Here is a 15269-nt window from a genome sequence, read left to right as displayed (position 1 = left end):
AATTTACATTTCCTAGTATTTCTCAACAGTCACTAGCACAGGCTTTTTAGTAGCGTATGGAATAGTAGCAGTTAGCTGCCCAAGGAACGAGGAACCAGAATGCCCTGTTCATCGGCACATACACAAACAGGGCTAAGCACCAGTCAGTAAGACGATTTTGGGATACTGATGCATCAAAGAAATATATACATATTATATTTTATTCAAAATTTTCCTGAAATGACTGATTATAGGTTACACAAACAAAAACAACTCAATTATATACAATTCTCCATGTAACTCATCAGTTAAAAGATGTTCATTGAGTGGCTTTGGTGGCTCAGTCGTTAAAGCGTCTGCCTTCGGCTCAGGTCATGATCTCAGGGTCCTGGGATCAAGTCTCGCATTGGGCTCCCTGCTGAGTAGGGAGTCTGCTTGGGATTCTCTCTCCCTTTCCCTCCACCCCTCCGACTCATGCTGCCTCTTTCTTGCTCTCTCTAAAATACATATTTTTTTAAAAGTGTTCATTTTCTAGCTTTTAAGATGTACTACGTAAAGACAGAAAGAGCTGGTGAAAACCTAGGATTATCAATATATGAGGAATTGCAAGGATGCCCATTATTAACTTCGAAGGACTTATTCAGACTGCCATATACAAGTGATCTGAGGGAAGAAACTAAGAGAAAATGAAGTTCCGCCTCATAAAGGAGTATATTCCAAAATTTAATTAAAAAATGATATCCATTATACAGCACACACAGAAAAATAAATCAGCAATTATACCAAAAAATTAAAATTTTAAGTTGACAACAAATAATTTATTTTTTAAGTACAAAATACACACTTTCAAAGATTATTTTCAAAGACTAAGAAAAGTACTGTAAGGAGTTTTTGAGAACCCCAGAATGGATTTTTAAATTTTACTTTAAAACTTTTTTTAAGTTAATATGAAAATAATTCATTAAGGACTTTATGAAAAAGGATATATAAATGTCCAAAAAACAATATCAAAACAATGTTGAACTACAACTTTTATCAGAAAAACACAAATTTAAAAACCCCAATGAAATAGTTCTACATCAACTGGATGTTTCAAGAAAACTTAAGCAGGATAAATGCAAAGAAAGCCAGTTCTAGGGACATCATAATCAACCGCTGGGAACCAATGATAAAGTCGTAAAGCATCGGGAGGAAAACGACCCATCGTTCGCTGAAGAGCAAGGATAAAAGCAGCGGGTGGTTTCTCAACGGGACTGACAAAAGCTAGAAGATGAAGGAATAAAATCTTTAAACTGCTAAAGAAAATAAATACCAACCCAGGATTCCATGCCAGGCCGAAAAACAAATCTCCCTCAGAAATCAAAGAAGAAGAAGTTTGTTCCCAATGGGTCTTCCTGAAGGACACAGGAAAGGAAATGCCTCAGACAGAAGAAAGCTGAGGTAGGCGGAGAGGGGCGCATGCGTCCCACGATGAGCACTGAGTCACGTCCACCAGTGCTCCGTCACGGGGCCGCACACCTGACACTAACAGAACCCGGCCTATGAGCCAAACAAGAATGACAATTTAAGGGGCACCTGAGTGGCTCAGTGGGTTAAGCCTCTGCCTTCGGTTCAGGTTGCGGTCTCAGGGTCCTGGGATCAAGCCCCGCATCGGGCTCTCTGCTCAGCGGGGAGCCTGCTTCCTCCTCTCTCTCTCTCTCTCTCCTCCTCTCTGCCTACTTGTGATCTATGTCTGTCAAATAAATAAATAAAGTCTTAAAAAAAAAAAAAAAAGAATGACAATTTAAAAAAGGAAAAATAACCTAGATGTAAATGAAATGATGGGAATGATGAAAGACTTTGAGAACCGTACAAAGATATCTGTGTAAATACAGGTTTTAAAGACAGTCATTTGGACATCCTGTGACCATGATGGTGTGTTACAACAACAGTGTAGGGGCAGGCAGGGGTCCACGGGGTCCAGTGCCCTGGGGAAGTGGCAACACATTTAATTTATTTGCAATAAAATAAAAAGTCAAAGATATACACTGTTATATGGAAGGTGACCATTAAAAATTAGAAAATGTTTTATCAATAAATAAAACCACATTAATTACAAAACTGGATCAGGGATCAAATGACCTGCTTAGCTGCGTTAAATTACATAACAAACCGAAAGACTGCACGGTGAGTGGAAATGAAAACCAAGTGATAAAGTGAAGAGAGGCGCCCTTGAGAAACAAGACTAACAGAAAGTGGAAAGTAAAAGAATAAAAATTATTACCATGCAGACACTAACCACCCAAAGCAATGTAACCATTGTAACAGCAGACTCTAAAACTTGATACATTTCTGTAAAAAAGGAGGACATTTCAGAACGATAAAGAAAATAACCCAAACAGGGAAAGATCACATTTTCAAATATGTATGCACCCCAAAACACAGCTTCAAATATTTAAAGCAAAAACTAAGAGAACTAAAAGAAAAACAAATTTAAAAATCAGAGAACCTTTAAGAAATTCTCTCAAGAAATTAAAAAAAAAAAAAGGCAAAGAGAGTATAGACACACAAAAAAACAACAACACTATAATGAACAAACCTGACAAAACTAACTTTAGGAAAAATTAAAACAACAAAGAGCAAATTTCACTAATTTTCAAGTGTACATGGAAAAATTAATGAAATGTCCAGTTATAGAGAAAGAACACCGGGGTTCAAACAACTGAATACTGCAGAGCAAGTTCTCCGGCCACAAGGGAGTGGGCTGAACATGAAAGGGCACTAGAAAATCTCCAAGTGCCAAGACATTAAATAACAACAATAAAGTTATGTAAGTCAATGAACTGAAAAGAAGTTGAAACACTGGCATGAAGCTGGAGGAGGGCCGAGAGGGAAAAAAAAGATTAAATGTCAGTATTTTGAGTTTGCATCTCAAGAATCTAGAGAAAAGAACACCAAAGAAAATCTAAGGAAAAATAACAGGAAGAGAATACCAAAGAGGAAAAACCAGTTCAAAAATACAATAAAGAGGATGATGGGCATTACGGAGGGCACCTGTTGTGATGAGCAATGGTTGTCATATTTAAGTGACAAATCACTGAACTCTACTCCTGAACCAGTACAATACTGTAAGCTAACTAACTAGAACTCAAGTAAAAACGTGAAACAAGGGGCACCTAGATGGCTCAGTGGGTTAAGCCTCTGCCTTCGGCTCAGGTCATGATCTCGGGGTCCCGGGATCGAGCCCTGCATCGGGCTCTCTGCTCCGCAGGGAGCCTGCTTCCTCCTCTCTTTTCCTGCCTCTCTGCCTACTTGTGACCTCTGTTTGTCAAATAAATAAATAAAACCTTTAAAAAAAAAAAAAGTAAAACAAAACAAAAAAAATAATTAAAAAATTTAAAAATAAAGGAAATCAACAAAGTTAAAAGTTGGTATTTTGAAGAGATTAGTAAAACTGATAAACCTTCATTAAAGATGGATCAAGGGAAAAAAATGATCAATGTCAAGAAAGAGACATCATTATACAACCAACTTAAACCAAAAAGTTATGAGAACATTATACAAAATATACACCATTACATTTGGCAATTTGGACGAAATGAGCAAATGCTTTAAAGATAGTAACTTTAGCAAATGTGATACACACACACCGTAGAAGACAAACCGAACAAGTCATGCCGGCTGGCAGTTCACAATGAGGTCCTCCGGAGACATGGTATGGTCGTGGGAAGATGGCCCAGAGACGCCGGTCACAGGAGGGGCTTACATTAGGTGACTGGACAACGGTTCAAGGACCGTGTGGCTTTGCTGGGGAACAGGTGCGGACAATCGATGACCGTGATCTTAATAATGTTTCTCGAGGAGGAAGGGAAGTGGAAGGGGACTATGTGATAACTGGTTAAAACACCACAAAAGCAGAAGCCACTCCAGTTAGCTGGAAGAGGAAGCTGTCTGGTTATCGGTGTGACCGGAACATACTCTCATTTGAGGCTGAGACTTGAGGACGGTCCCAGCATGGCCTGTGTGCTGCTGGTGCTGTGAAATGACCATTTAGGCAACATACGGACACAAGCCAAACCTATCTACACTGTCAAGAAGGCGGTCACCCCTGTGGGGGAGCGTCGTCAACAAGGGGGCTTCTGCAGTGCAGATAAAGCTCTAGATCTTGCTCTGGGTGCTTACACAGGTGTATGCTATTTGCAAAAATTCATAAACTGCAACACATACATATTTCAATAAAATGTTAAAATTGAAAAAAACCTGGTTTTCTCTGGTGAATAGGACTAGTCGTGAGGAAGGAAGGGACGGAAATCTCCAAACATTCTGTACTATTTGGTTTTATAAACTGTGCATGTTTTATTTTGACATAAAATTTTTTAAATATTTCAAAGTAAATGGTTCATTGTCTAAAAAGGACGCTTGGATGTAAGTGCTATGTCCTACCGTTAGGAAGTATCAGATGCGGAACACTAAAGCCCAACACGGGCGGAACGGCTTCAGGCCTCAGTGTACACTGGAGTTAACCCACAGGGTTAGCGGCAAAGTCCATTTTGACCATTTTCTCTTCTGGACACAAGATCTTCTGTGAACCTTAGAGAAGCCTAGACACACCATGATGGGACACAAGTACAGATTGGTCTCCTGCTCTCTTTCCAGGGAAGTCCAAACTGACATGTTTATTATCTTGGTTCTGAACCTGGATCAGGTTTCAGATTATGGTTTGGTAAGCAATTACAATAGATACAGACGTTGTATCTGTTTCCAGGTCCAAACTCTTCAAAATTATATTATCATCTAAACTAGACATATCCAAGTACCATGTGAACTGCCATCAAACATTCCATTAATGGGTAACAATGGGGTGACAGTCTCCACTGACACAATTGCTCCACTATACTGAATACCATCCCAGGCTGACTAGCTGAAGATCTAAGTGCGGACACATACAAAGCCCTGCCAACCAGACGACCAAACTGACAATGCCCAGAGAGAAAGCCCATAAAGCCCATTAAGAATAAACTGCTATTGGACAGAAGAAAGGGAAATGAAGGAGTCAATCCCATTTACAATTGCACCCAAAACCATAAGATACTTAGGAATAAACCTAACCAAAGAGGCAAAGAATCTGTGCTCAGAAAACTCTAAAGTACTCATGAAAGAAATTGAGGAAGATACAAAGAAATGGAAAAATGTCCCAGGCTCATGGATTGGAAGAAAAAATACTGTGAAAATGTCTACGCTACCTAAAGCAATCTACACATTTAACACAATCCTTATCAAAATACGATCCATTTTTTCAAAGAAATGGAACAAATAATCCTAAAACTTATATGGAACTAGAAATTACCCCGAATAGCCAGAGAAATGTTGGGAAAAAAAACAAAGTTAGCAACATCAAAATTCCAGACTTCAGGCTCTATTACAAAGCTGTAATCATCAAGACAGTATGGTACTGGCACAAAAACAGACACATAGATCAATGGAACAGAATAGAGAGCCCAGAAATAGACCCTTAACCCTGGGGTCAACTAATCTTCGACAAAGCAGGAAAGAATGTCCAATGGAAAAAAGACAGTCTCTTCAACAAACGATGTTGGGAAAATTGGACAGCCACATGCAGAAAAATGAAACTGGACCATTTCTTTATACCACACACAAAAATAGACTCAAAATGGATGAAACACCTCAATGTGAGAAACGAATCCATCAAAATCCTTGAGGAGAACACAGGCAACAACCTCTTCCACCTCAGCCACAGCAACTTCTTCCTAGGAACATCGCCAAAGGCAAGGGAAGCAAGGGCAAAAATGAACTATTGGGATTTTATCAAGATCAAAAGCTTTTGCACAGCAAAGGAAACAGTCAACAAAACCAAAAGACAACTGACAGAATGGGAGATGATATTCTCAAATGACATATCAGACAAAGGGTTAGTATCTAAAATCTATAAAGAACTTATCAAACTCAACACCCAAAGAACAAATAATTCAATCAAGAAATGGGCAGAGGACATGAATAGACATTTTTGCAAAGAAGATATCCAGATGGCCAACAGACACATGAAAAAGTGCTCAACATCATTTGGCATCAAGGAAATACAAATCAAAACCACAATGAGATACCACCTCATACCAGTCAGAATGGCTAAAATTAACAAGTCAGCAAATGGCAGATGTTGGTGAGGATGTGGAGAAAGGGGAACCCTTCTCCACTGCTAGTGGGAATGCAAGCTAGTGCAGCCACTCTGGAAAACATCATGGAGGTTCCTCAAGAAGTTAAAAATAGGGCTACCCCACGACCCAGCAACTGCACTACTGGGTATTTATGCAAAGGATGAAAAGATGCTGATTCAAAGGGACAAATGAACCCTGATGTTTACAGCAGCATTATCTACAATAGCCAAACTATGGAGAGAGTCCAAATGCCCATCAACTGATGAATAGATAAGGAAGATGTGTGTGTGTGTGTGTGTGTGTGTGTGTAATGGAATATTACTCAGCCATCAAAAAGAATGAAATCTTGCCATTTGCAATGATGTGGATGGAATCAGAAAGTAAAACGCTAAGTGAAACAAGTCAGAGAAAGACAAATACCATACGATTTCACTCATACATGGAATTTAAGAAACAAACCAGATGAACATATGGTGGGGGATTGAAATAGGGAAATAATAAGATTCTCTTACTGACACAGAACAAATTGAGGGTGCATGGGTGGAGGTGGGTAGGGGATGGGCTAGGTGAGGGCTGGGCATTAAGAGGGCACTTGTGATGAGCACTGGGTGTGGTATGTAAGTGATGAACCACTGAATCCTACTCCAGAAACCAATACTGCACTGTGTGTTAACTAGAATTTAAGTAAAAATTATAAGGGGAAAAAAGGTATCGGAGCTAGTTCACAGATCCGGATTAGTACCGGTGAGGAACAGCCTGACTGAGCACAGAGACTGACATCTGGAAGGGAGCTCCTGCTTACAAAGTCCAAAGTCCACCCTACTGGCCCTGTCACAGCACATCAACCCCTGCCAGGCTGCACCCGCCCCGCTTCTGCCCCGCGTCTGTCTGCCGCAGCAGCTCCAGGTTCTATTTCAAGCTCGCAGGGTCAACTAAGTCCCGCGGAGCCAGCGCGGCGCGGTGTCAGTCCGTGCGTGCGCATATATATCAGTCACCACGGTCCGGAGCGGGAGCGCAGACGTTCCCACCGACGGGGCGGACTGCGGGAGCTGTGCAGAGAGAGGAAAATTGGGGTCCCAAGACTCTGCCCACAGCAGGGCCCGCTGCTCTGATGACTGGCTTCCCCACTTCTGGAGAGGGCATACCGGCCAGGTCCTCAGGTGAACCGCCCCCAGCACGCACCGCACAGTGTGGTTTATACCCAAGGGCTACTTTCGTTGGGGCGGGACGGTCTGGAATGTGGTCTCCTGCCAGGCAGGACAGGCTGGCCACAACACCGTGCGACCGAGTGTCCACTAAGTCTCCTTGGCCCCCGCCACTGCAGAGGCACTGTCACAAGCTGGTCCTGGGAGCAGCAGACTCGCCCCGCAGGACCCCAATGGCAGAGGCTCGGAGGTTGGCACCTCAGTTCCGGACTGCTGACCTCACACTACACGTTCTCTCTAGGCTGACTTCAACTTCTGTCTTGTCCCTGCGATGCATCTTAGCCCACAGTGAGACTGTTTCAAATCCTGTGTCTTCTGGACACACACTGTCCCTGGGAGAGTCTTGGAAACCCTGACACGAGGACACCTCTAAAAAGGCAAGAGCTCACCGACTCTCTCTTCTGGACCACGACAGCATTCCCCCACTCAGCCAGAAAAGTCACATTCAGCGGCAAGACCGACACAGGTCCAAGTGAGCTATGAAGTTACTTACTGTGGAAATTCTAAAAATAGTGACTCTGGAAAGTGTCAAATGCTTACCTTGAGCAACCAGATCTCGTCTCAACAACGGATAAAGAACGGGTTCTACACCATCCATCTCTTGGATAATAAGGGTTTTCCCAAAACGTACTGCCAACTCAAGAGCTGTAATAAAGTTACTATCCTGAAAAAATAAAAAAGAATACACATTAATTCCTTTATTACCTTAATATCTACAAAGGTCCTTACAGATAATGAAGGAATATATTAATAGGAATAATATGACTACTTTAAAACTAAATATGCATATTAATAATTCACATTATTCATGACTGCTTTTCTAGTTATAAGTACTGGCTGATGAATCAATTTAGTTGAAAAATTATCAAATAGATTTCATAAATAATTCAAATAGACATACAAAAAGTGAAGATTTTTACAAAAAAAAGAAAGCTTTTTCAATCCTTTATGATGATTTCAAATTTCAACTTGATGCAGAAACAAATTTTCCAAATTCCTTATATAAGCTACTCACCCAAATATTACTAAGAACTACTTTGGTTATGTTCAAAATCAAACACTGAACGGAAGAAGAAAGACAAATGATGAATTCTAGCCAACTTCCCTTGATGTGGTATGTGCTAGGTCTAATCACTGTCGAAAGAGCATCTGGACAAAAATTCTGTGACCAGGTGAGATTTTTAGACTTTCTAGCTAGTAAAAGGGTTTGAAACTTCACTTCAAGCCTCCAACTATGGTTACAAAAATTAAATATTTGGAATAATAATTACTAAGCTCTCCTCCCATAAACCATAAAAGTGGTATTAAAGCATTTTATGTATTATCTAATTTATAGTTAATTCTTTTTTTAAAAATATTTTATTTATTTATTTGAGAGAGAGAGACAACGAGAGAGGGAACACAAGCATGGGGAGTGGGAGAGGGGGAAGCACGCTTCCACCAAGCAGGGAGCCTGATGTGGGGCTTGACCCCAGGATCCTGGGATCATGATCTGAGCTGAAGGCAGAGGCTTAATGACTGAGTCACCCAGGTGCCCCTAACTTATTCTTAACACACAAATGAAGCAAGTACCTCCATTTCATAAATGAAATACGTTTAAACGAGGTAACTGTTCAAGCACCTAAAGAATATCTATGAAAATGAATACAAATTACACTAGGATTTTCTCAAAGAGAAAAAAAACACAACAAAAACCTGACCCCAAATAATTTTCTCAGCACGATAAATATGGCAGTGAGAGCTCACGACTATGATTATGTTTTGCGAATCAACGTGTCTCCTGCTGGGACATGAGAGATGCTTACCGGTGAGGTGCGGGCACAGGACATGAGGAGAGGCGCGGAGAGAAAGCACCGTACGCTGCAGGTCCAGCAGCCTCTCTCCAAGCAGCGTTGGGATCTCTTCCTTCTCTGGGAGCCTATACTGACGGCTTTGATCATAATGCTATGTAAATGCTCAAGTAACTGTCACTCTAACCTCCCAGACCGGCGTCACCACGAGGAGAGACGTGCGACTACCTTACTCACTAGCAAATTCCCAGGGTTTAGATTAATGCCTAGCATTTAGAGCAATCAAATAAATATTCTCATCCCTTTCGTAGTAAAGCTAAAAGTTTCCCCTTTCCTTCCCTGGGTCCCACGCCAGGTATGTCACGGCACCGAGTCTGTGCCTCTTGAATACAGACCCAGAACTGCGCCTACCGTGACACGCGGGTACCAGTTCGTGTCTCAATTTTAAGTCATACAAACCTGCTGGTTAATGACTTCCAAACGCGAGTCTTTCAAATGTGTCTTCAGCCACTCTGTAGCTTGAGAGGAAGGGTCTATAAGGAATGGGCATACTTGACTCTAGTTCCAAAAAAGAAAAAAATTATAAGCCTTCATCAGATGGAAATAATTTCCTGAAAAAGGTGAATCCATTACTGAGTGAGTTTTCTCTCAGGTTCGGAGAAGGTACATACACAGCCCTCAGGAGGGGGTAAAGGTGCAGTTCTGAGCCACACCCAGGGGCTGTACCAGTCCACTTCCGAGCTACCGGAAATTCACATTAGAAAATGAAAAGCCACCACAGTAAAATACGAACAGTCCCCTCACTACACGGTAACTCAGAGGACGTACAGCGAACTACAGGGAGCGAGGCTCCAGTCCCAGGGTGACATCACTCGCACCTGTCTTCTGGCTTTGAAAAGACACAGTCAAATTATTCCAAACTTTATATATGCTTCGGTTGAATAAGCCATAAAGACCTTAAAGAGAAGTATGAACTCATCATAAAAGTATTGTTCAAATAATTATCAATATAACATTAATTTTTAGAAAGCAGTATGGCTAATATTATAAAAGGAGCATCCTAGGAAAGATGTAGCTTGTAGATTAAGATCTAATGAACTAGGAACTAAGCCCATTACAGGGTACCCTGAAACAGAGAGTTAGACACCAGTGGAAATGCACTAAACACACAGTGTCACTTAGCAGGTGAAAAGAAGCCAATGATAGAGATATGATTAATAAAAATATATATAAGTAGACGAATACATACATTGGCAAGTTTGAAAGTCTAATATTACAAACATTGTTACCCAGTAAATCAGCCCTAAATAATAACTGACCTAATTTTTCTTACATGTTCACACTTAGAAAACTGTGATGCGGTCAGGCAACAGGGTTAAGGAAGTGCACGGAAGTGCAGGTGACAGGAAGACGTAGCCCTGAGGAGCATCTAACACAGGCGCAGAAACTATTTCAGGGACACACCAAGGAGGCTGAAGGTAGGGACAATCTGCCCCAGGGACAGAGAGCATTTTGTCAGCAATGTTGCTTTGGACAGCTGGTGGTCATAAAGACTTGACTGACAATAAACTGGCTTTATTATTGTTTTAAAATGCCCTCCAAGCCACAACACCCCCTTTTTGCTTGCACCTGGAACAGACCGCTCAGGCCCCCCGAGCCCCCCCAGTGGCACAGGGCAGTAGGATCCCCTCTCAAGCTAGTCTCTCTCTAGCTATTCCCACTTACTGCTCCGTCACAAAAACGTGCCTCTCCTAGCAGATGAGGTTTGGTACGCAGCCTTATATGTACTTCCTGTGTACCACACCTACACTGGAGATCTAATTTTATGCTAGTATTCGGGAGCAAACATTTCACCAAACTACAAGATTTTGCCCAATCACACAAACAAGGATTTTAAAGTTTAAAAAACGTTCTTACCCATGATTCCAAACCAATGATCTGATGCAATTAAAAAAAAAAAAATATTTCAGTAGGACCAAAAACATGCCCTAGAATGCCAAAGAGCACTTACAATTTTGATTTCATGCTATTTATACTCCTCCAGAGAGATTTAGACAAAATCTCTGAGGTATATTTTAATATGATTATGTTTAATGTCATGTGATCCATGATTAAATGTCGTCAAGTTCTCCATGTAACAAATTACAATAAATCCAAATATGATGAGCTTTCATTTATTCATGAGTTCATTCACCTACCACATGTTGAACTACTACTAAGTCAGACAATATGAGGGCTACAGAAATCAGGAACGCACCCGCTTACCCTCAATGACATCACACCCAGGAAAGACACGGAAACTGACAGTTCCGTAAAGAACACACAAGAGTCTACAGGCAGGGCACAGGTGGGTTAGGAAAGCCGCTAGAAAGCATTTCAAATCAAACTAAGTCAGCAGAGAGAAACAATACTTAGCCTGGAGAAGAAGTAGAAACAGCACGTCAGGCAAAGGGAAGAACATTGACAGACGGGGGAGAGAAAGCCCGGCACAATCTGGAAGATGGCAGAGCCTGGCAAGCCTAGAGTGAAGAAGCAGAGGCCGGACGGTGCACGGCACAGGGCAGGAGCAGTCTCGGTGCTTCGGGTCTTACTACGCTGTGCCTACGAATGACAAGTTTATACTGCAAGCAACGGAGAGTCACCGAAATCTACTGATCAGAGTGTTGTCTTGATAAGGTTAATAAGGTGGAAAAAGCACTCCTCCAGCGGGGAAGGAGTGATGCGGGGGGCAAATGACCGCCAGTGTATTCATCCAAAGCCTCACTCCGCAGCCGAAGCGAACCCACTGGCCGTGGTCGCGCTTAGAGCAGGATAAATCCACAACGCTCCTGAGATGTAGATGTGACAAGATGTGTTGAGGAACCGGCTGAGTGGAAAACTAGAGAGACAAAAAGTGACTTGCGGATACGCTGCTTACTCTCCTGGGCCAGCACAGACATCCCCACGGGTAGAATAAGAGAGAGCAAGTCACAGGGAGAAGGAGGAGAGAAGATCCTCAGTGTGCAAAGCTACCTTTGCCCACCTGCACGCCCACTCCATGTGTCTGCGATGGGCCATCAGTCGTCCAGCACTAACCGACATCTAACCCAAACCGATGAGCACACTGCCCACGCTAACTGATCAGACTCCTTCTGGGGAGAGGGCACGGACAGTGTCGGGGTGGGGGGTGCAGACGCATCTCCAGTGCCGGAGCATAAACTCTGATAACAGCAAGCCAGGAGCCACCAACCGCCATCCTTGACACAGGGCAGACAGAACCTAGCTGGGAATGAGTCTGTCTGTTGAGATGGGTTGGGAAAACAATGTCCTGGTGACACCATTTGAATCCTAGAGCTGGTCTCAATGTTTTCAACATCTCGGTTAACTTAAAAGCACAAGTTCCCTTTTTTCCTTCTTAAATTTATTATGCTTGGCCACTAAAAAAAATTCTTGACTAAAAAAAAAAAAAAAAAAAAATTTAATTTTTAAAATTTTTTAATGATTAGAGACAGAGACAAGTGACTACACCCTTCTGTGCTGCAATGTCCTTATCTATAAATAGGGTAACACATGGACCAGACAAGGCTGATTTGAAAATCCAGTGAGACAGGGGTTGAAGTGTTTTCCCTGTGTTCATTCATAGTGATACGTGTACGAAATAGTATGAGTGCTTCAGTGTCACTATTACTTATTTGAGGTTTATTTGCAAAAAAAACCTTCCCTATGTGATTTACCTATAAAATTTTCTGTTCTTTACATTAAGATCCAATTAATTTGCATTTCCTCAACATACACTAAATGTCAGAAAGGAAAATAATCTCAGAAATTTTGTGTGGTTTTAAAAAAATTTGACAAAAAAAAAAATTCATGTGGTTTAAAAAAAAAATTGACACTGAACTGTCTACGAACAACAACATTCAGGGGCGCCTGGGTGGCTCAGTGGGTTAAAGCCTCTGCCTTCGGCTCAGGTCATGATCCCAGGGTTGTGAGATCGAGCCCCATGTCAGGCTCTCTGCTCAGCGAGGAGCCTGCTTCCTTCTCTCTCTGCCTGCCTCTCTGCCTACTTGTCATCTCTGTCAAATAAATAAATAAAATCTTAAAAAAAAAAAAAAAACAGTGACATTCAATACGTCTTCACAAGAAAAAATTTGCGAAATCTAAATCAAGAAAAATTTATAATACTGTAAAATTTAAATTAATCACCTTTCCCATCTCCTTTTGGGATACTTTCACTCATACCCGTGGTTTCTAAGCCTTAGGGCTCTGTGCTACCACTGGGTCCTACCCACAATATTGGAAAGATCACAGAAATTATCACCCAGGCCAGGACACTCTGGAGAATAAAAGGAGAGCTAATATTAATTACATCAGGACCACAGATAAGAATCACAGGACAGGCAATCCAGGACACAGGGTCCCCATGGCCACCTTCTTCCCAGCTCATAAGGACACAGGTCACGGGAACCTCTTGTTGATGTACTTAAACTAACTCCCATCACAAGGTCAATGGGAGACGTTAGTTGACTGTTTCCTCTTCCAGACATTATTGCACTTCAGTAGTTAGTTTAACACAAATACTTCTGTAAGACAAACAAAGGAATAATCATGGACACAAAGGCTCTATGTAGGACCACGGACGGAGAGAGAGCTGCAGACCGTGAATGTGGGAAAGCCCCCCAGGAGAGGGAGAGCGTCAGGAACATGCTAGCGGTATCCGTGAGATGAGCTACATCTTTCAATCCAAATTACACTGGACTCATCATGCCTAGTCATGTTTAATTCAGGGAAAACTTCCCAGAAATCCAATTTGTATCCACTTAGACATCTAATGCCACATACACCACTTGAGCAGGTCTTATAGATGCGGGCTATCCAATCATGGCCTCACCCACAAGAGCTTACTCTATGTGCACACTACTTGAGACCTGAGACAGAGGCTGACTAGAGTGCAAATGCATCCCCCCCAAAATAACTAATTACCCTAATACACTTTTCCATATGGTTTTTGTCATATAGATGCATATAAATATCTACAATAAATATGGCAATATTAAATACAAAGTAAATCTAAGCTTATTATTAAAATTAATTCCAAAAACAATCTGTCCTATATTCATCATGGAAGAGCATTCAAAACACAAAAGTAAACATTTTCAATTAGTATCGTCAGTAAAAAAAATACTGTGATAAATTTTTTTTTTTTTTTCTAAAGCCTCACCCCCCTGATTTCTTATGGAATAAAAAAAGAATAATATTTAAACTCTTGTGTTTTTTAAATCTGCAAGTGATTGTTTACTTAGATTGCTAAAAAAAGAAGATGAGGTGAATATGAAACTTTGGGCAAGGAATAACCAGATAAAAAGCACCAACTATGGAGAGAGCCTAAATGTCCACTGATTGATGAATGGATAAAGCAGCGGTGCTATATATATGTATGTGTAACTGTATGTGCATGTGTATATGTATGTATGTGCAGGTGTATCTGCATGTGTGTGTACCTACATGTACATGTAGATGCATACATATACATACATGTATATGTACACACACGCGCGCACACACACACACACACACACACACACACAGGAACACTACTCGGCCATCAGAAAGAATGAACTCTTGCCATTTGCAGAGACATGGCTGGAGCTGGAGTGTTTATGCTAAATCAAACAAGTCAGAGAAAGACAAATACCACGTGCTCTCACTCACCTGCAGAATTTAGGAAAGAAGGCAGCTGAGATTCAACGATACAGAACAAACGGAGGGTTGAGAGAGGGAGGTGGGCTGGGGATGAGCTAAATGAGGGATGGTTGTTAAAGAGGGCAATTGTTGTGAGGAGCACTGGGTGTTATACGTAAGTGATGAATCACTAAATTCTACTCCTGAACCAATTTTACCATATATGTTAACTAATTTGAATTTAAATAACTTGAAATTTTTTAAAAGTACACACTTTTTTATATAATGTAATGAATTTATTTATCTACATAGAGTTCCAGATTCGTGATTCTACTGTGAAAAACAATGACGGAAAATGTTTTAAAAGAGGAAAAAAATCAATGCTTTAAGAAGTCAAGACCGTTGGCTCTTTGGTCAGCAACTGCTCTGCTGGGAAGGCAGCAGTGCAAGGAGCCAAAGCATGCCAGCTGGCCGACAGCCCAATC

General features: G+C 41.3%; 1 protein-coding gene across 5 annotated transcripts in view; it reads right to left on the bottom strand.

Moving 5' to 3' along the window:
* The window catches only part of DYNC2H1 (dynein cytoplasmic 2 heavy chain 1), a 256749-nt gene that overhangs the window by 135256 nt on the left and 106224 nt on the right, over positions 1–15269 (bottom strand). For 3 of the 5 annotated variants that reach the window (XM_032358199.1, XM_032358203.1, XM_032358202.1), the window contains exons 64-66: positions 11044–11064; positions 9586–9684; positions 7877–8000 (exon numbers count right to left, since the gene is read on the bottom strand). In XM_032358199.1, coding sequence (XP_032214090.1) covers positions 7877–8000; positions 9586–9684; positions 11044–11064 — 244 coding nt within the window. The remainder of the gene's footprint in view (positions 1–7876; positions 8001–9585; positions 9685–11043; positions 11065–15269) is intronic. The other 2 variants (XM_032358201.1, XM_032358204.1) reach the window with 1 other exon arrangement.

This window comes from Mustela erminea, chromosome 9 (assembly GCF_009829155.1).
Source record: "Mustela erminea isolate mMusErm1 chromosome 9, mMusErm1.Pri, whole genome shotgun sequence".
NCBI lineage: Eukaryota > Metazoa > Chordata > Mammalia > Carnivora > Mustelidae > Mustela > Mustela erminea.
Note: the sequence above shows the minus strand (reverse complement) of the source record. Positions and strands in the feature narration are given on the sequence as shown.